The sequence below is a fragment of the Crotalus tigris genome, unplaced genomic scaffold, assembly GCF_016545835.1.
Source record: "Crotalus tigris isolate CLP2741 ecotype Arizona unplaced genomic scaffold, ASM1654583v1 scf7180000018317.730465, whole genome shotgun sequence".
In the NCBI taxonomy this organism is placed as follows: domain Eukaryota; kingdom Metazoa; phylum Chordata; class Lepidosauria; order Squamata; family Viperidae; genus Crotalus; species Crotalus tigris.
This window is the reverse complement of record NW_024096938.1, coordinates 627,374-647,685: the sequence shown is the minus strand read 5'-3', so window position 1 is coordinate 647,685 and position 20,312 is coordinate 627,374. Positions and strand designations below refer to the sequence as shown.

The window sequence follows — 20,312 nt, the reverse complement described above, 5'->3', positions numbered from 1 at the left end:
CTCACAGGGTTGGTGCTGTTGTGGAGAAAATAGGAGGATATCTTCTATACCTTCGGCAGAATACAAATTAAAAAAAAAATAACGTCTACTAAATCCAGTTTGCTTTTGATTCCACAATCATAAAAATGTAAGATTTTCGTTTCTCCTCTGTTCCTCAATTATCATACAAAAATTATTGATTAGAATCAGAATTGAGCTGGAAGGGACCTTGGAGGTCTTCTAGTCCAGCCCCCTGCTCAAGCAGGAGACCCTATATACCATTCCAGACAAGTGGCTATCCAGTCTCTTCTTTAAAAGCCTCCAGTAATGAAGCCCCCACAATGTCTGAAAGCAAAGCTGTTCCACTGGTTGATTATCCCCACTGTCCGGAAGTTTCTCCTTAATTCCAGGTTGCTTCACTCCTTGATTAGTTTCCATCTCTTTGTTTCTTGTCCTGTCCTCTGGTGCTTTGGAGAATAATGAGACCCCCACTTCTTTGCGGCAGCCTCTCAAATGCTGGAATAGTACTATCATGTCACCCCTGGTCCTTGTTTTCTCTAGACCAGTGGTTCTCAACCATTCTAATGCCGCGACCCCATAATACAGTTCCCCATGTTGTGGTGACCCCCAACCACTTATACATCACCGGGTGCCAGGGGCGGGGCCAAAGAAAAGGGGGGGAAAATGGCGGACAGCCTTGTTTGGCGACCCCCGTGAAATGTTCGTTCGACCCCAAATGGGGTCCCGACCCACAGGTTGAGAACCACTGCTCTAGACTATCATTACTAATGATAAAAGCAAGGATGGAAGATCCAAAATCTATCCTGGTTCCACCATGTTGGACTTCTTTCCCATCCATCAAGGGTCTCCACATTCTTGAGCCACTGCATAAAATTAGGCATCTGAAAAGCAAGAACCAAAGTTTATCCTGGTTATGAGGGTCTGTCCGGCTTAATTCAGAAGAAGGCCGATCCCCTCTTCTCTTCTCTCTCCTCATGCTGGGAGTGTCTACTTCGGCTGCAAAGAGGAGGGAAAAAGCAGGCAGGGTCAGTCTGAACGGGAGCCCAGAGAAGGAATCCCACCGTCCAGGCCAGGGGATCAGACAAGATCAGCCCAGGGAAGGAGCAGAAGCAGCAGCCTCTAGGGAGGGATCAGGTGGATGGGATTTCCAGAGTTACAAGAGGGGAGGGGCAGGGCTAGGATTGGCTCCTGAGGTGGGTGAGAACCTGCCCCACACGTATGGATGCTTCCCCTCAAATAGATAAATCCAACTCTAGTCCATGTTGTCCTCAAGAGACAAATCCAAAGGGATTCCGATGGCTTCCAGAGATCCCAGGTCTCCCTTCAGCGTCTGGAGGGAGGGATTCCCAGATGGGCTCAAGGAGGGGAGAGAAGCCCCCTCTCCATCCATGACTGCAGGACCCTAGGAAGACCCTCATCTGCCCCTTCCCTTCCCTCCCCCTTGCAGGGGGAACACTCGGACCTCCTCTTGGCAGGTCTCTGAGCCTCCTGATCCAAGACAGTCAGAGCCTGAGAGTTTGGCCTTGCAGGAGGAGAGTTTGGGGACAGGCAGACCCCTCCCCAGAGCCCCACTGCCTCTCCTCCAAATTCCTTCCCTTGCAATGTTTGAGACGAACAGCAGACAGAAGAGGGATTTCCTAAAGCATCTTCATCATGAATTGATCCTTGGACCTCAAAGCCCTCCCCTCCCCCCTCCCTCCCTCCCCTACAGCCTCCATGGGGGCCACTCACCTGTGAGGGGGCTACTAAATGGCCTGGTTGCTCCCTGCATTGGAGAGAAAGACACAGAGTGAGTCTCTGAGGAAGATAAATCTCTCTCTTCGCCATTCAACCTCTGCAGCTTCACGAAACTCTCAGAGGAGACCAGCCTGTCTGTCTGTCTGTCTTCATCTATCTATCTATCTATCTATCTATCTATCTATCTATCTATCTATCTATCTATCTATCCATCCATCCATCCATCCATCCATCCATCCATCCATCCATCCATCCATCCATCTATCTATCTATCTATCTATCTATCTATCTATCTTCATCTATCTATCTATCTATCTATCTATCTATCTATCTATCTATCTATCTATCTATCATCTCTCTATCATCTGTCTATGTCTGCCTGCCTGTCTATCTATCTTCATCTATCTATCTATCTATCTATCTATCTATCTATCTATCTATCTATCTATCTCTATCATCTATCTATCATCTCTATCTATCTCTCTCTCTTATCATCTATCTATCATCTATCTATCATCTCTCTCTCTATCTATCTCTATCATCTCTATCTATCTATCTATCTATCTATCTATCTATCTATCTATCTATCTATCTATCTATCTATCATCTGTCTATTTATCTGCCTGCCTACCTGTCTGTCTATCTATCTTCATCTATCTATCTGGCTCTGTCTGTCTGTCTGTCTGTCTGTCTGTCTGTCTCTCTCTCTCTCTCTCTATTATCTCTATCTTTATTATCTCTATCTCTATCTATCTGTCTATCTGTCTGTCTGTCTGTCTGTCTATCTATTTTATTATTAAGCATCCATGCCATCCCTCTCTCCAAGCTGACTGTAGGATGCTTGCAATAAAATACCTTATAAAACATTTAAAACAATAAATTAAAAAGCAGATTTCCCCCACCAGATCACTTGGCCATTGCTCCAAAAAGGAGATCATACCCAGTGTTGATTGACCACTGCCTTGAGTCGGGTCCACGGTGGTTTGGCAGAGGCCCAAATCTGCTATAGGGGCCACGAATTCAGGGTCTGCTTCCGAGGCCAAACCCAGGGAAGGCAGATTGAACTCTCCCAGGACCAGAAATCTGGGGAACTCCCTGCCAACACTAAGATGGCCCCCAGGAGCTGAGGTGGGGAGGAGGGTGTCCACGCAGCAGGGAGGCTGGTACAGCAGCAACAGGCCCAGCTGATCCGGTGAGCCCAGATTCAGAAACAGGGAGTCACAACCAGAAACGTGGGGAGCGAGAAATTCTCAGAGGACCCCTGCCATCCCGCCTGCCCTTCTTTTGGGCTATTGGCTGGTGCCAAACCCTAAACCCTGCTGGGCAGGTCTCTGAGGGGAAACCCCTCCTTCCAGATTCAGCCAGGCTTCAGCTCTACCACCAGAAGAGTCTCTAGCCACTGGGGATCACGGCATTGCCAGTAGTTTCCCACCAAGAAATTGAGTGCTCTCTCTCCTCCAAAGGGGGCCAGGCTCCACCACGGAGACTCTGGGCTGCCTCCCCTGCCTGAATCCAACAGGAAGAGTTTCCCTTCTCCTCCGCAGGAGCCAACCAGGGCAAGGAAAGTGAATTTTGCTAAGTTCCTCCTAGTTGGAAAACAGAGCAGATTCTCAAGTCAGAGGAAATCTTCCACCCAGGTGGGTCTTCTCCCCTTCTTGAGGGTTCCAGATGTTTCCCTTTGGGGTCTTCACTCCCGAGAACAAGCTGGCTGTCATGAAAAGGAGCCCTCCTTCCCCAGTCTAGTTCTTGGGAGGAAAGAGCACAACTCTGCAGCTTCATGAGTTTCCTTTGTGCTTAAATACACCCACACTCACACCTCAAGTGACGGCACCTCTGGTCCCCGCTCTAAGTTGGAGATTACACAGAAACAGGACAATTCACTCACTTGGTGCTGCTCTGTAGTCACCTTGACGTCTCTCTGCAAGGAAAAAAAAATCAGTGAACGCTCCAAAGAACCCACCAGAGATCATCCAATCTCTTCCTCTGTAGGAGGAAGAACCCCAGGAGATATTTCACAGTTCCTTTGACTCCTCAAGAAAGGCAGAAAGATCTCCAAAATACAAATGTATCTCCTGATTTGCCCCAAGAGAGACCTGCTGCCTCTGAGAAGGGAATTTGGGGAAGCAGCATCAGCAGCCGGGAGGGAAGGAAGGTTATCATGGAAATTTTTCTCTGCTGCTCTTCAAACAACGTTTTTGAAAGAGACGGAAATGTGGTGCCTCTTCCCAGCTCAGAAGAAGACGGGACTGTCTGAACCTCAAACTCAGCCAGCAGTGTGCTGCAGCTGCCAAAAAGGCCAACACAGTGCTGGGCTGCATTAACAGAGGGATAGAATCAACATCATGTGAAGGGTTAATACCACTTTACAATGCCTTGGTAAGGCCACACTTGGAATACTGCATCCAGTTTTGGTCACCACGATGTAAAAAAGATGTTGAGACTCTAGAAAGAGTACAGACAAGAGCAACAAAGATGATTAAGGGATTGGAGGCTAAAACATATAAAGAACGGTTGCTGGAATTGGGTATGTCTAGTTTAATAAAGAGAAGGATGAGGGGGGACATGATAGAAATATTCCAATATCTCAGGGGCTGCCCCAAAGAAGAGGGAGTCAAGCTATTTTCCAAAGCGCCTGAAGGCAGGACAAGATGCAATGGATGGAAACTGATCAAAGAGAGAAGCAACCTAGAACTAAGGAGAAACCTCCTGACAGTTAGAACAATTAACCAGTGGAACAGCCTGCCTCCAGAAGCGGTGAATGCTCCAACAATGGAAGTTTTTAAGAAGAGACTGGGCAGCCATTTGTCCGAAATGGTATAGGACAGGGGTGTCAAACTCAATTTCATTGAGAGCCGCATCAGCATTGCAGTTGCCTTCAGGGGTCTGGGTGGGTGTGGCCAGGGTGGGTGCAGCCTACTGGGTAGGCATGGATGGAGTGGGTGTGGCCTACTGGGTGGGATAGACATCGTTTGCATCAAGGGTGCCTGAGGGGGCCTGGGCAGGAGTGGGACCAATCTGAGGGTCTCTGGCAGAAAGGGGTTGGACCAGGGCAAGTGCCAAGGCATGGTCCACTGGAGGGGCCTCACTGTTCCTCTCAGGCCATGCAAGGGGGGAGGGCTTATGGAGCTAAGACTGAATGCGTTTCAGCATAGATGGCCACCACAAAATTGTACATTGGTTCCCGGCCGGCGTGGGCCAGGGCCAAGGCAGAGGGTGCCGTTCCCTCACTGTTTCCAGGATGGCTTCACAGGCCACATGAAACCACTTCACATGCCACATCCAGCCCCCGGGCCTTGTGTTTGACATATCTGGTATAGGGTTACCTTCCTGAGCAGGAGGTTGTACTAGATGACCTCCAAGGTCCTTTCCAACTTATTATTGTTATTGTTGTTGTTGTTGTTATTTCAAGACTGGAGTCCCGACAAGAGGAAGAGGACTGGGAAAACAAGACAGAAGGGAGCCCAGGAAAAGCTCCCCAAAGGGGGACACTCGGGATGAATCTCCCCAAGTTAGTATAAGTAAGGATACTTACTTAAGAATATCAAAGTCCCAACAATAGCACACGCCAGGACAAGACCAGCCACAACGCAGCCGACGATGAGCCCCAGGTTGGATTCTGGAACTGAATTGGGAGAGAGAGCAGATAATTGAAGGAGAACCCCAAATAATCATCCCAATTGGGGGAGAGACTTAATGCAGCCAAAGGATCGGGAATTCTTCAAATTGAAAAGTCCAAGGAGTTCCTATTCATGTGCCTTTAAGGCAGGCATGTCAAACTGCCGGCCTGAGAACCGGATGCGTCACGCCAAAACCGTGCCCACCCCATTGCCGGAAATGGGGAAAATGTCTCGATACGACACACGATGTCATGAGTTTGACATGCCCGCTCTAAGGGAAGCATGAAGACACCTTGACCACTATTGTTTAGAGGAGGTGTCCTCGTGATGCTGCCTTTGTCTCACTCCAGCCCAGCATGGAGGCAGCTGACATTCATCTTTACCTGTTCAGCTCAAAAGCACTTTACAAGCTCGTGACTCTTGGCAGCTTATAGAAATAAAGACCTCCACAACTTAGTAATATGAACAAAACTTGGGAAACATTAAAAATGTTTTCATTGTTGTTCTTTTTATAGTTTGCCCCAATATCAGGCAACCATATATTCCAGGAGTGTCAAACTCAATTTCACTGAGGGCCACATCAGTACTGTGGTTGCTCTTGTGGGGCCGGGTGGGTGTGGCCAGAGTGGGTGCAGCCTACTGGGTGGGTGTGGATGGAGTGGGTGTGGCCTACTGGGTGGGCGTGGCCAGTTCTACATCATTCGTGTCAAGGGTGCCTGTGGGGGCTTGGGTAGGAGTGGGACAGATCTGAGGGTCTCTGGCAGAAGGGGGTGGGACCGGGGCAAGTGCCAAGGCATGGCCCACCGGGGCACATGCCAAGATGGCCACTACAAAATTGTACATTGGCTCCCGGCCGGCCTGGGCCAGGGCCAAGGCAGAGGGTGCCGTTCCCTCACTGTTTCCAGGATGGCTTCACGGGCCACATGAAACCACTTCGCGGGCCGCATCCGGCCCCCGGGCCTTGTGTTTGACATGTCTGATCTATTCTATGCTATTTTTAAACTTGAATATTTGCATTTTATTATTAGAAAATCATAGGATTCATATCACATATCTGCTGCTACAAGCTCTGTTACAAAACTATTACAAGCTGTACAAGCCAGTTTGATCTAGATCAAGGGTCTTCAAACTTGGCCCTTTTATGACTTGTGGACTTCATCTCCCAGAATTCCTCAGCCAGGCATGCTGGCTGAGGCATTCTGGGAATTGAAGTCCACAAGGCATAAAAGGGCCGAGTGTGAAGACGCCTGATCTAGATGCTAAACCACCAGCCTAGAAAGCAACTCTCTAAGTCATTTACAGAGTCAGCCTGTTGCCCCCAACAATCTGAGTCCTCATTTTACCGACCTCGGATGGATGGAAGGCTGAGTCAACCTTGAGCAAGTGAGAATCGAACTCCTGAAATGAACAATGAGTCACCTTGCATTACTGCATTCTTAACGGTATATTTAAGCTTGAATGTTGGCACCTTATGATTTAAAAATGAAAGGATTATTATCGCCTCTCTGGTTTTTTTAAGTATATAGTTTCATTTTCTTTATCTCTTGTAGGATTGGTCTGTCCCCCTAGAGGAGATGACAGGAACTAATCCTTCTTTGAAACACCCTCAGTCATGGATAGAAATTGTTTCAGCCTTCGCAAAAAGAGCTTTTAACTTCCCAGGAACGCAACCCAGGATGTGGGAATCCTCTTGTGGCTACACACAAACCAGAATTAGGAGGAAGATTCCAGGGAAGGCCTATCGCATAATGCCCCTCGACCTCCATCACTCTTTCCTCAAGACTAAACAGGCTAATCTTTCTCCTATTCATGTCGAGAAGATTCAAGTTTCCTCTCCCAGATCAACTTCAATTGGAGTTTTTTTTTCAATTACTCTGAATCTGTATTAATGGGCCTTGTCCAGAATTGGATGTTCTGATTGAGGATCAGGGCAGGACACAGGCAGAAAATTACCTTCAACATTTTACACACACACACACACACACATACACACACACACACGTATACAAACTTCATATATACATATATTAAATCCTGGATATATTCAATCTATACTAAAACTATATTAAAATAAAACTATATTCAACTAAACCCGAATTAGGAGATTACACGGTCATAAGGCATATCCGGTCTCCTATCGACCCCTATTACAAAATGTTTTTAGCAAGCCGGGTATCCTCCACCCAAGACTTGCGTCTTTCATTTTTGTTTCCTAAATGAAGGACATCGCACTGTAAAGGGAGAAGGGTGTGGTAGTTTCTAACGGGGGAAAAAAAATGAGATCAGCAGCCCCTTGGCTAAATAACGATGCGTCAGTCCAGCCACTTTATGCATTTGATGAAGTCAGCTGCAGTTCACAAATCTTAACAAAATTTGGTACTCAGGGGTTACCAGACACCTTCTCATTTTTGTAACAAATCTAAAATTAAACAAGACTGTATCTGTGCTCAGCACAAGTTCTTTGCTGCAGGTAGGAAACGGGAAGAAGAAGGGCTAAGTTATCTAAAAGGATTTCATCAGGATCTGCCAGCTCTTGTGATGGGATTCTGCAGTTTCCTTTACATCCCCTGAAGCCAGTTCTATGGTCTGGTCCCTGCAGCTTCACCAACCTCGAACAATGGAAAAACCAATGGCTTAAAGCTCAGGTATGCTCACATTTGGACACAGCTGGGGTGAGATTTCCCTCCCACATCCCTCCAGCCTGCCAAAGAGCCCAGCCTTTCCCTCCCTGCAGCCTCTCACCCTTCAGGGCCACGTCCAGAGGCTCCTGCAGGCCATCGTGCTCCACATGGCACCGATAGCGGCCCCTCTCTTTGGGATCGATCCAGATGCTGAGTGTGGTGTGGAAGGTCCCATCCGCGTTGGGAGCCACAGACCCATGGAGGGTGTCCGGCAGCCAGACCTCCCCATCCCTCGTCCAGGAGGCATCAATCTCCCTGGGGTAGAAGCCATCCAGGCGGCAGACGTGCATCTCCATCCCATTCTCCACCTTCATCTTGCTGCTCATGGTCACCGCTGGGGGCTCTGCAGAAATGGCACCCCCGGAATTAACTCTGAGCCCCTCCACAGCCTGAAAGGTGGATGGGAAACTTGGAGGGGCAGGAAAGTCTCCCACTACTTCCCATTCCACACCTTCAGCCTCTCCAAGAGTTGTAGGAAATGCTCCAGATCTGGAAAATGCTCGACCACAAGAACTCCCGATGCTGAGTCCTTCCCAGGGACTCAGCCTGAAAAACCTCCAGCAGCAAATTGAGGGTCCAAGGAAATTCCTCTCTGGCTGCTTTGAACTCTGAGTGATCTTGGATTGTTTCCTTCAGGGGAGGGAAAGTGGAGCTGCTCTTTTATGTTCCCTTTCAAGACAACAACAACACAGAGGTTTCTCCCTACTTTTGTGGTTTCCTTCTGCACCCCTGAATCTGAGGCTGCTCCAGGCCTCTTTCCAAGGGACACGACCACAGTTTCAAGAAGAGGAGAGCCAGAATCAAAGCAAAAAGGGCTTTTGGAGTCTCATCCTGGTTAATATGGAACAGATATTCTGTAATTCAAAGGGGAGGGGCAGAGAGAGAGGTGACGCCAATGGGAGAGAGACCGTCCTCTCAGGGCAGGGAGGGGCTGTTGGCAATTTGGGGTGGGGTGGGGGAATTCCCCAATGGAGCCTGATGCTGGAGGGATTAAAGAACCCAGGGGGGTAGACCAAAGAAGGAGGGGTGGACTAAATGGGAAAATAATGACAAACCACAGGAAAAGGTTATGTGGACACCCTTGTGGGGTGACGGTGTGTTCCTGAAAGTGGAGACTGAGGAAAGACTAAGTCAGAACTGTGGAGATCTGTTTGTGGTATAAAAGAAAGATTCACAGAAACTTTGTTGTTATTTTTCCCCCCTAGGAACAACCCCTCAACCTTGGCATTTTTTTGTCCAACGGATGGCACTGATAATCTCCTACCAATGGTAGACAGGGAGCCCTCTAGTGGTGGATATGAGAGGTGTATTGTCAGATGCAAAACAAGGAGGGAGCCCCCTGTGGGATGTGGTGGGAAGGACAGCTGCTGGAAGGAAAATAAGGGTGCCCCTCACACTTGACTATAGTTTGGGTAATGGTGATTTCACTGAAGAACCCCAAGAGGCCCCATTGCCTCACTGTGGACTGTGAACAGGACACCCCCAAGTGCTTTTGCTGCCTGATCCACACAGACACTGACCAGGCAGAGGCTGCATTTCCTGGTCCAATAATAATAATAATAATAATAATAATAATAATAATAATAATAATAATAATAATAATAATAATAATAATATCCCAGGTCCTGGGTAAGGACTCGATAGGTAGACAAAATGCCAAATCCAGTCTGAACATCTGGCTGACTGTGCGATGATCCACAATAATAATAGTAGTAGTAGTAGTAGTAGTAGTAGTAGGTAGTAGTAGTAATAGTAATAATGTTGGAAGGGACCTTGGAGGTGATCTAGTCCAACCCCCTGCTCAGGCAGGAAACCCTATACCATTTCAGACAAATGGCTGTCCAGTCTCTTCTTAAAAACCTCCAGTGTTGGAGCATTCACCGCTTCTGGAGGCAGGTTGTTCCACTGGTTAATTGTTCTAACTGTCAGGAAGTACCCCTTAGTTCTAGGTTGTTCTCTCCTTGATTTTAGTTTACCACCCGTTGTCTTGTCCTGCCTTCAGGCGCCTTGGAGAATAGCTTGACTCCCTCTTCTTTGTGGGCAGGCCCTGAGGATATTGCAAAGACTGCTATCTATGTCACCCCTCGTCCTTCCTTAATCTAAATTAGACTTACCCAATTCAGAAGTCGTTCTTATCCCAGCGTATGTTTAGCCTCCAGTTCTCCCTAAGCATCTTTGGTTGCGCTTTCTCTGTACTTTTTCTAGAGTCTCAGCATCTTTTTTTACATCGTGGTGACCAAAACTGGATGCAGTATTCCAAGTGTGGCCTTACCAAGGCATTGAAGAGTGGTATTACTACTTCACGTGATCTTGATTCTATCCCTCTGTTAATGCAGCCTAGCACTGCGTTGGCCTTTTTGGCAGCTGCAGCACACGGCTGGCTCATATTTAAGTGATGTCCACTAGGACTCCGAGGTCCCTCTCACAAGTAAATACATTGAGCAAGGTACCCCCTATATATACCTGTACATTTGGTTTTTCTTGCCTAAATGTAGGAACCTTGCTTTTTTCACCATGGAATTTCATTTTGTTAGTTAGTGCCCGGTTCAATTCTGTCCAGACCTTGTATTTAAGCTGGAGTGTTGGGTTTATTCCTGCCAGCTTGGTGTCGTCTGCAAATCTGATGAGTTCCCCATTTATCCCCTCGTCCAAATCGTTGATGAAGATTTTGAAGAGCACTGGGCCCAGAACAGAGCCCTGGGGCACCCCACTACACACTTCCCTCCATGTAGATGCAGTTCCATTGAGGACCACACGCTGAGTACGGCCGGTTAGCCAGCTACGGATCCATCTGGTGGTGATGCTGTCTAACCCGCATTTTTCTATCTTATCAAGTATATCAAGTATACCTGTGCATTTGGTTTTTCTTGCCTAAATGTAGAACCTTGCTTTTTTCACCATTTGATGTCTGCCTGGCAACGGGAACCAAACAGGGCTTCCCGTGTCTTGGGGAAGGGCTGGAAGGAGAGGAGGTGGTCAACCAGGCTCTAGACAAGGGACCCAAAGAGGCCAAATGCATCCCCCCAAAAAATATCCAGTTACAAAGGAGAAAAGCCCTTCATGGCATAGGTCCAGGTTACTTACAGGACCGCATACTGCCGCACAGTTCCCAGAGACCGGTGAGGTCCCATAGATTGGGCCTCCTTCAGGTCCCGTCGGCCAGACAATGTCGGCCGGCGGGCCCTCGGGGAAGGGCCTTTTCTGTGGTGGCTCCGACCTGGTGGAATCAACTTCCCCCCGAGGTTCGAACTACTCCCACCCTGCCGGCCTTTAAGAAAGCCGTTAAAACTCTCCTGTTCCGGCAGGCCTGGGGCTGATGTCCCTGGGGGGGGAGGGGCGGGATATGATCGGACACGCGGTATGATTGTATTATTTTATTGTTTTATTGTTAAATGATTGTTTTAATTTTGTACGCCGCCCTGAGTCCTTTGGGATTGGGCGGCATATAAATAACATTAAATAAATAAATAAATAAAGTCCAGCCTCAGTCCAGGTACTCACCTTTCCTCAGCAGCGTCCGCTTCCCGTAGGACAGATACTTCTTTATCCACTCAACGCAGTCCCCCTCTAGGTAGACTTTGTTCCTCTGATTCCATGTTGAAAGAGCGTCCCATTTCCTCTGGGTGATCAGGGCTTGGGGGTCGGGAGCCACCCAGCTGAGGGTCTCCTTGTCGAAGGTGAGGAAGCTCCTCCCATCGTATCCAAAGTCATAAAACCCACCTTTGCTCCCATCTCCCCGGAGCTCACAGCCATACATCAACTGCCACGTATGAAGGCCTGAAATAGGGACAAGATCGTGGTTTGGTGAGTCCTTAAGGTAGACAGACAGACGGACAGACACACACACACACACACACACACACACACACACACCCCAATGCAGGGACTTTGACACTAGTGGGAGACACTGATACCCCCGTTTCCTCCCTAGCAATCAAGGGAAAGAAAGCCCCCATCACTAACCGCCCTTCTCCCCTCCCTCGACCTGCCTCCCTCCATTCCCCCCCCCCAGGATGGAGCCCCTGAACCTCCCCAGGAAAAGGGAAGCTGGAAAAGCCAGCGGAGGATCCCGAGGGAGATTGAGAAAAGAAGGAGTCACAAAAGAAATGGAGGGAGCCTCCTCCATCTTTCCTTCTGCAGTTCCTCTGTTGGGGAGACTCTTGGGGGGAAAGGAAGGGATCCCAGAGAGGGAACATTTGCCTGAATCTGTGGTTGCAAAGAGGAACTGGGAATCTCGTGGCCTCAAAGAGGATCTGGTCGACCTGCAAAAAAAAGCTTGCAGGGATCCCTGTGATCATGAATCTTGGTCTGAGTTCACAAAGAGCATCATCTTGGGCTAACAAGAAACAAACCATGGCTTAGTTCAATATAGGAACGAAGCCTTGAAGGGCCACAAAGGAATATTTTCCTCAGCAACAGCAGCAAGTGGCCCAGTCTGATCTGCACACCCAAAAGGTTGTTGATCTTTGAAATGAAATTTGAAGTTTACAGTCTCTGCAAGGCCACACTTGGAATACTGCATCCAGTTTTGGTCACCACGATGTAAAAAAGATGTTGAGATGTCTAGAAAGAGTACAGAGAAGAACAACAAAGATAATTAGGGGACTAGAGGCTAAAACATATAAGGAACGGTGGCTGGAATTGGGCATATCTAGTTTAATGAAGAGAAGGACGAGGGGGGACATGATAGCAGTCTTCCAATATCTCAGGGGCTGCCACAAAGAAGAGGGAGTCAATCTATTCTCCAAAGCACCTGAGGGCAGGACAAGAAGCAACGGATGGAAACTAATCAAGGAAAGAAGCAACCTAGAACTATGGAGAAACTTCCTGACAGTTAGAACAATTAACCAGTAGAACAAACTGCCTCCAGAAGTTGTGAATGCACCAACACTGGAAGTTTTTTAGAAGAGACCAGACAGCCATTTGTCCGAAATGGTGTAGGGTTTCCTGCCTGAGCAGGGGGTTGGACTAGATGACCTCCAAGGTCCCTTCCAATATTATTATTATTATTATTATTGATCATCACATAGTCAGCCAGCTGTTCAGACTGGATTTGGCATTTTGTCTACCTATCGAGTCCTTCCCAAGGACCTGGTATAGGCAGATGTGGATGTTTGATGTTATTATAGATATCGTCACAGGATGGAAGCAGTTATAATAATAATAATAATGATAAAGTTGGAAGGGACCTTGGAGGCCATCTAGTCCAACCTCCTGCTCAGGCAGGAAACCCTATACCATTTCAGACAAATGGCTGTCCAGTTTCTTCTTAAACACTTCCAGTATTGGCGCATTCACCGCTTCTGGAGGCAGGTTGTTCCACTGGTTAATTGTTCTAACTCTCAGGAAGTTTCTCCTTAGTTCTAGGTTGCTTCTCTCCTTGCGTAGTTTCCACCTGTTGCTTCTTGTCCTGTCTTCAGGCACTTTGGAAAATAGCTTGACTCCCTCTTCTTTGTGGCAGCCCCTGAGATATTGGAACACTGCTATCTTGTCCCCCCTCGTCCTTCTCTTCGTTAAACTAGACATACCCAATTCCAGCAACCGTTCCTTATATGCTTTAGTCTCCAGTCCCCTAATCATCTTTGTTGCTCTTCTCTGTACTCTTTCTAGAGTCTCAACATCTTTTTTACATCATGGTGACCAAGTTCCTAGTAAGGCTCCCTTTTGCAATTGACTAATGGCGAATTTGTCAATGCCAATGGTGTTCAAGTGCTCCAGTTATTATTATTATTATTATTATTATTATTATTATTATTATTATTATTATTATTACTATTACTATTATTATTAATTGTTATTATGTTTCAACTTTGATTCTTGGATTTAAAAAAACCTGAATGGTTTTTTTTTTAAAGGAAATCCTGCAAGTTTTCTACTTCTGGTTGGGTTTGAGAGTGAGGAAGGATGCCAGAAACTCTCAATTCTGAGGGAAAACCACTTGTAAGTACAGTTGAACTAAACTGACCCGTCCTTTCCCTCCCTTTCCACTCCCATGAGTGACCGGGTGAGGGGATCCTTTCTCTGCAGCTTCTGCTCAGCCTGAGACCTTCCCTTTGGAGGGAGAGGAAGATCCTCCTGAGCTGAGTGTGATCCTGTCCTCCAGAGGAGATTCCCTGATCTGCTCAGGGAAAAAAAAAAAAAAGATTCTGGATTTCTGCCCAAGAAGACTCTCCTGCCATTCACAGGAAGGCACTGAAAATCTGGCTGCAGTTTTCAACTTCTGAGAACCAGCTCTGTCTTATTTCGGAAGCATCAAAACTTAAGACAGAAATAATCTTATTTCTACCGAAGATGATATTGTGTGTTCTTATCTCAACTCTGGCACAGAACTGAATTTTTGTGCAGGGATCACCTTGAAAAGACAAGTTTAATTTTTTTTTATTATTAGTTATTACTGTTAATGCATGAAACAATTCTGGCCTATCTCTGAGCCTGGATGTTCAGGGGTTCCCTGAGGCCTGAAACATCGTTCAACGGTTCCTCCTGGGTCAAAAGGTTAAGAAAGGCTGCTTCAGAGAGGCTAAAATGTATTTATAACTCCTGTGAAGAATATCAGAAGCCACTTCTTTGCGTCTTTTTTCTTTCGTAATTTTCTTCAACTCGGTTTTTTTTCTTGTGCTTTCTTGTTCTTTGGTTTCTTTCTTTTGTCTCCTCTAGTTTATATTAGTTTCTATTCGTTTTTAATCTTCCCATTGAAAAGGTTCAATACAAATTATAAAAAAAAATTCAAAAGGCGAACAGGATATCAGAGATCATTAAAATGTATTGAAAACACGGAGGCTAATGTCACAAAGCCTTTACATAAATCAAGGGTGGGACCACATCTGGAATATTGTGGGCAGTTCTGGTCACCAGACCTCCAAAAGGGCAGGAGGGAGGTGGGGAAGGTCCAGAGGGGGCGACCCAGAGGATGGGGGGGTGGAAGCAGCCTCCCTTGGAGGAAAGGTTGGGACATTTGGGGCTGTTTGGCCTGGAAAGAGGCTCCACTCCACTCTGGCCGCTCTCCTTCCCCCTTTCTCCACCAGGGGGAGCCCTCTGGGTCCAGCTCTGCTCCCCTGAGAGGCCAGCAGGGGGCCTAGAGGGATCTGGGGGGATCCTCGGGGATCAGGGGCAGAACTGGCAGATCTCTGGGGTGTCTGCCTGGGGGGGGGGATGGGAAGGAAAGGGCAGAAGAAGGGGGGCTGCCTCTCCTTGGGATAAAGGAGGGAAAATGGCTGATGTTCGTGGAGAAAGTTTACCTCAGCCCAAAGCAGCTTATCATTACACACACATTTGCTTGCAGCCCCTCCCTAAATAAGGTTCCTTGAAGGTGAATCTTGTCCCCCAAAGATGGCAGAAGTGAGGAGGCGGGGCCTGCAGAAGGTCTCCACCCCTCCAGGGCAGCCCCAGCATGAGGGCAGTGCAGGAGTTCTGTCTGAATGGGAAGCCATGATGCCTCTGAGTGACTCATGAAGGGCCCCAAATGGGGGTTTCTTTCTTTTCTGTCCTTTTTCCCCTCAAGACTGGTAGGATCCTGGAAGTGATCCTGTGCCTCCCCACCCCCACCCATCCCCATTCAAGAGTCCCTACCCAGCTTGGCCTTCCCGTTTCTCCCTCCAACTGGAACAGTGTTTTTCAACCTTGACAATTTTAAGGCATGTGGACTTCAACTCCCAGAATTCCACAGCCAGCAATGCTGGCTGTGGAATTCTGGGAGTTGAAGTCCACATGCCTTAAAATTGTCAAGGTTGAGAAACACTGAACTGGAGGATGAGATGAGGCTTCCAGGCATTTGGACTACACTCAACTCTCCCAAAAGGGCGTGCCAGAAAGAGATTTAGTCTCCCGGGGTGGATCTGCACTTGATCCCCCATTTCTCTGGGCTGAAAATAGAAATAGGAGGACATGTTTCCACCAGAATTGTCTTAGGATCCATCTGCTTTTTGGGGGGAGTAGGGGTGGGGAAGGAGATCTGTAATTCCTCCCTCAAAGCAGGATGTCGACCAAGCTCTCCAACTTTCATGGGCGGGGGGGGGGACAAGATTGTGGTCTATTCTTTATTTTAGATCACTATCCATATCAATATACAGACAGAGAACTGTCAAATGTTTTCTGCAGTCTGCTGAATAGTTCAGTTATGGAGGCAAGGACACTTTTTGTTGTTGTTAATTGCGAAGTCGTGTCCGACCCATCGCGACCCCATGGACAATGTTCCTCCAGGTCTTCCTGTCCTCTACCATCTTCTGGAGTCCATTTAAGTTCACACCTACTGCTTCAGTGACTCCATCCAGCCATCTCATTCTCTGTCGTCCCCTTCTTCTATTGCCCTCAATCTTTCCCAGCATTAGGCCCTTCTCCAGTGAGTCCTTCCTTCTCATTAGGTGGCCAAAGTATTTGAGTTTCAACTTCAGGATCTGGCCTTCTAAAGAGCAGTCGGGGTTGATCTCTTCTAGGACTGACCGGTTTGAACGCCTTGCAGTCCAAGGGACTCGCAGGAGTCTTCTCCAGCACCATAGTTCAAAGGCCTCAATTCTTTTGCGCTCAGCCTTTCTTATGGTCCAACTTTCACAGCCATACATTGCAACTGGGAAAACCATGGCCTGGACTATACGCACTTTTGTTGGCAGGGTGATGTCTCTGCTTTTTAGAATGCTGTCTAGATTTGCCATAGCTTTTCTCCCCAGGAGCAAGCGTCTTTTAATTTCTTGGCTGCAACAAGGACACTTGCATTAATATAAAAAAGAATAAACTTCCTGACAGTGAGAACAATTAACCAGTGGAACAGCCTGCCTCCAGAAGCAGTGAATGCTCCAACACTGGAAGTTTTTAAGAAGAGACTGGACAGCCATTTGTCCGAAATGGTGTAGGGTTTCCTGCCTGAGCAGGGGGTTGGACTAGATGACCTCCAAGGTCCCTTCCAACTTTACTACTATTACATATTCAAAAGACTTTTTATAATATGTGGAAGCAGCCTTTCTCCTGGTTCTCCCCCCCCTCTGGTTCCTGGGGAGGGGATTATGGGGCAGGAGGCGCCACCTGACCCATCACTCACCTTGGCTCTGATTGTAGCGAGTCCTCGCAATCTCCAGGTTTGCTTTGAACGGCTCCTCATTGTCACGTTGAATCTGGGTCTCTCTGTCCCAGTACTGGGGGTCTTCCTTCCCCACCTCCTCCATCCAGGAGACCCGCGGCTCCATCCTCCGGCTGTTGCTGTCGTAGTGAGCAAAGACCTGACCGTCCATGCACCCCACAGCGACATACTGGGGCAGCCCCTGACTGTGGTCCGAGATGGAGGTGTAGAAATACTTCATGGAGTGCGAGGAGGCGCCTGGAAGGGACCCAGTGGGGCAAAGTTAGGGGCTTTAGCCAAGGAACCCTAATACTACGGGGCACAGAAAGGCAGCAGTTTGAGGGTCTATGAAGGAAAAGAGAACTGGGGGCAGAGAAAGGAGAGAGAAAAGAAGGGCGAACAGATGGGAGAGGGAGGCAGAGAGTGGAAAGAGGAAGCAATTGAGAGGCAAAGAAACAGTTTCTGGGGCGGCCGAAGGATTGGAGGGCAGAGAGAAGGGGATAGCAAGGTCAAAGGAAGAGCAAGTCCCTCAAACTCTACTTGAGCCCCCCACCCAAATGCTCTCTCCCCCCTTCCAGCAAGGCTTTCCTGGATTGTTCAGTCTCTGCCCCAAGGAGGCTGCAGACACCCCAGAGGGAGGAAGGGAGCCCCAACCCCAGAATCGCAAAAGCAGCAGAAAACCCCAACGGGTCACCCCCAACTTTCAAATAATTCTCATTGTTTGAATGGATTATTAATAAGTAAAGATTTGAGGGGAGATTTTATAACATGGGACGGGAAAGAGGGATCCAGGAGGGACCAGAGGCCATGGGACCCTTGGGGGGAGACTCAAACCGATTGGCTGGGAGGGCAGTCAAAGGAAGAGCAAAGGGAACACAGCCCCCCTGGATCTTTTTCCTCGCCCCTCCCAGCTGGGAAATTACCCCTCCCATCCTAAGGTTCAGGTATCTGAGCAGGAATTGACTTTGAACCCCAGACTCCACGGGGCTCACCCCCATTCTACAGAAATCTCATTTCAGCAGCCCAATTAGGGTACTGAAACCATCATTCCCAGGCGCTTCCAGTGGATCAGATTGACTCTGCATCTCAAATATTTTCTTCACTTCCCATAGAAGGTGCTCAGAAGCCTGTCTTCCTCTGGTGCTGATCCTGCACTTTGTCAGCATAAAGGCAGGCAGAAATGTCCCCCAGCCAGCTTGTGGGGGGGGGGGGGGAATGAACTGGGCTATCCTAACATCAGACATGTTAAACACAAGACCGGGGGGGCGGATGTGGCCCACAAACTGGTTTTATGTGGCCCGCGAAGCCATCCTGGAAACAGTGAGGGAACAGCCCCCGCTGCCTTGGCCCTGGCCCAGGCCGGGCGGGAGCCAATGTACAATTTTGTGGTGTCCATCTATGCCGAAACGCATTCAGTTTTAGCTCCACAAGGCCGTCTGGAAACAGCGAGGAACCAGACCCTGCCGTGTCGGCCCCACCCCCTGGGTGCATGCTGGGGAGGTGTCACCCTTTGTGAGGAATGAAGAAATGCACCATCGCCTGGAAGTGGCCAGCAAATGGTCCTCGCCTACTTCACATATCCGGCTTGATGGGCTCCGGCAGAGGGATTTCAGCAGGCAATGAGGCTCCTCCAGTGGACCATGCCTTGGCACTTACCCCGGTCCCACCCCTTTCTGCCAGAGACCCTCAGATCTGTCCCACTCCTGCCCAGACCCCCACAGGCATCCTTGAAGCGAACGGTGTAGAGCTGGCCATGACCACCCAATAGGCCACACCCACTCTGTCCACGCCCACCCAGTAGGCCACACCCATCCTGGCCACACACACACACACACACACACACACACACACACTCAGAGGGCAACTGAAATGCTGATGCGGCATTCTCAGTGCAAAGGCTTAACTCAACGTTTCTCAGACTCAGCTGCTTGGACTTCAGTCTGGACTTCAATTCCCAGAATTCCTCTCATCCCTCCTCCCAGAAACCCATGGGGCCTCTCCCCCCTGACCCCACTCCCTCCCCCCACTGAGGCTGTTTGGGAGTTCCTGCTGAGATCATCCATGTTGGGTGGGTGGGTGGGTGGACTCAGCTGGGGTCCTCTCCCTAAAGCCAGCCTCTTGTCACCTTTAAAGCCGTCTTTAAATCAAAGATAAACACAGAACATTATTTCAGTTTCTGTCCTGCAAACTCCTGATCCTGAAGCATCAAACATTTTTCAGCCCTTCCTTGGAGGACACACTCAGTTCACAAGACATAAACTATGCCAATTTCCACTTTGGGGGGTGCCCAGATAGACTTGATTGACATCTGGAGGGGCGATCCTTATCCTGTTCTCCTGGGGTGGGAGAGACACAGCAGCAGCTTTGGGGCCTGATGTCAAAGTGGCCAAAGGGAGCGGATTAGAAAGAGGTGCTGAAGGAAAAATCTTCATCCTGGTTCATCCAAGCCAGGGATAAATCAACAACATGGTGACGGCTTTTGAAAGAAGGTTGCAGTTTATTGAAGAGCCAGACCGAAAGATGGTTCTGGCAGGAAAGAGGAGAGAAAAGAGGGTGAGCACATGCGGAGAGTAGGTTTCTATACCCTCTGAAGCCTTTTGTCTGAAGTTGCTTCCTGTTCCTGTGTTGAGGCTTTGTATTTCCTGTGTCACGTATTCTGAGTCTGGGTGTGCCTTGCTGGTATTCTGATGGTGATGGGTTAGTCCTTTTATGACCAAAGGTCATATCCTGCTTCCTTAGTACTGGGGCTAATGACGCTTAGAGTTTGGGTGCGATATGCAGATTTTAGGTGTCTTCCTAAGCTTCTAGCCCCAACTTTCCTGATGGTTTACATCTGCATTTGTACAGGGCTGGCTTCTACTTGGGGGAGGCAGACCTGGGGCTTTTAAGAAAAATTGGGCATGCTTTTCTGTCTCTTTAATATCCTTGGAGGAAATATATTTTTCTGCCTTTTTAATATTTCCCTCTCTGGGGGGCTGACTTCCCACAGAGGACCGAATCAGGATTCTTTTTCTGGGAATAAACTTTTTTGGGGGGGGGGGGAGGAGAGAGAAAGTTTCCCTGGCAGATAAAAAAAAGCCTGAAAACCCACCCACCCCGGCCCCCAAAGGGACTCACCGAAGCAGCTCTCCTGCAGGGCGGCCACCACCACCACCAGGATCAAGAGAAGCGCAGAGCGCAGAGCCATCCCGGCCGCGATCCTCCACCTGCGCCCCGCTTCCTGGAAGT

The 20,312-nt window shown here is 48.4% G+C and overlaps 1 protein-coding gene across 1 annotated transcript; it reads right to left on the bottom strand.

The window, feature by feature from the left end:
* Positions 1-637: 637 nt before the first annotated feature.
* LOC120311126 (H-2 class I histocompatibility antigen, Q9 alpha chain-like) lies at positions 638-20,312 on the bottom strand. Its single transcript, XM_039350298.1, has 8 exons — positions 20,202-20,312; positions 17,067-17,342; positions 11,537-11,812; positions 8,097-8,378; positions 5,270-5,359; positions 3,623-3,655; positions 1,732-1,765; positions 638-881 (listed from the first exon to the last, which is right to left on the bottom strand). Exons 1-7 carry the CDS (start codon positions 20,269-20,271, stop codon positions 1,746-1,748), a joined length of 1,047 nt encoding a protein of 348 aa, XP_039206232.1. The 5' UTR covers positions 20,272-20,312; the 3' UTR covers positions 638-881; positions 1,732-1,745.

What these genes read in the sequence shown, in the direction of transcription:
- LOC120311126 (XM_039350298.1), bottom strand. Translation starts at nt 20,271, where the DNA reads ATGGCTCTGCGCTCTGCGCTTCTCTTGATCCTGGTGGTGGTGGTGGCC. An exon ending in TCTGGACGTGGCCCTGAAGG is followed by an intron (nt 5,360 to 8,096) that starts GTGAGAGGCTGC and finishes CTCCCAATTCAG; the next exon opens with TTCCAGAATCCAACCTGGGG. An exon ending in TGACTACAGAGCAGCACCAA is followed by an intron (nt 1,766 to 3,622) that starts GTGAGTGAATTG and finishes TCTCCAATGCAG; the next exon opens with GGAGCAACCAGGCCATTTAG.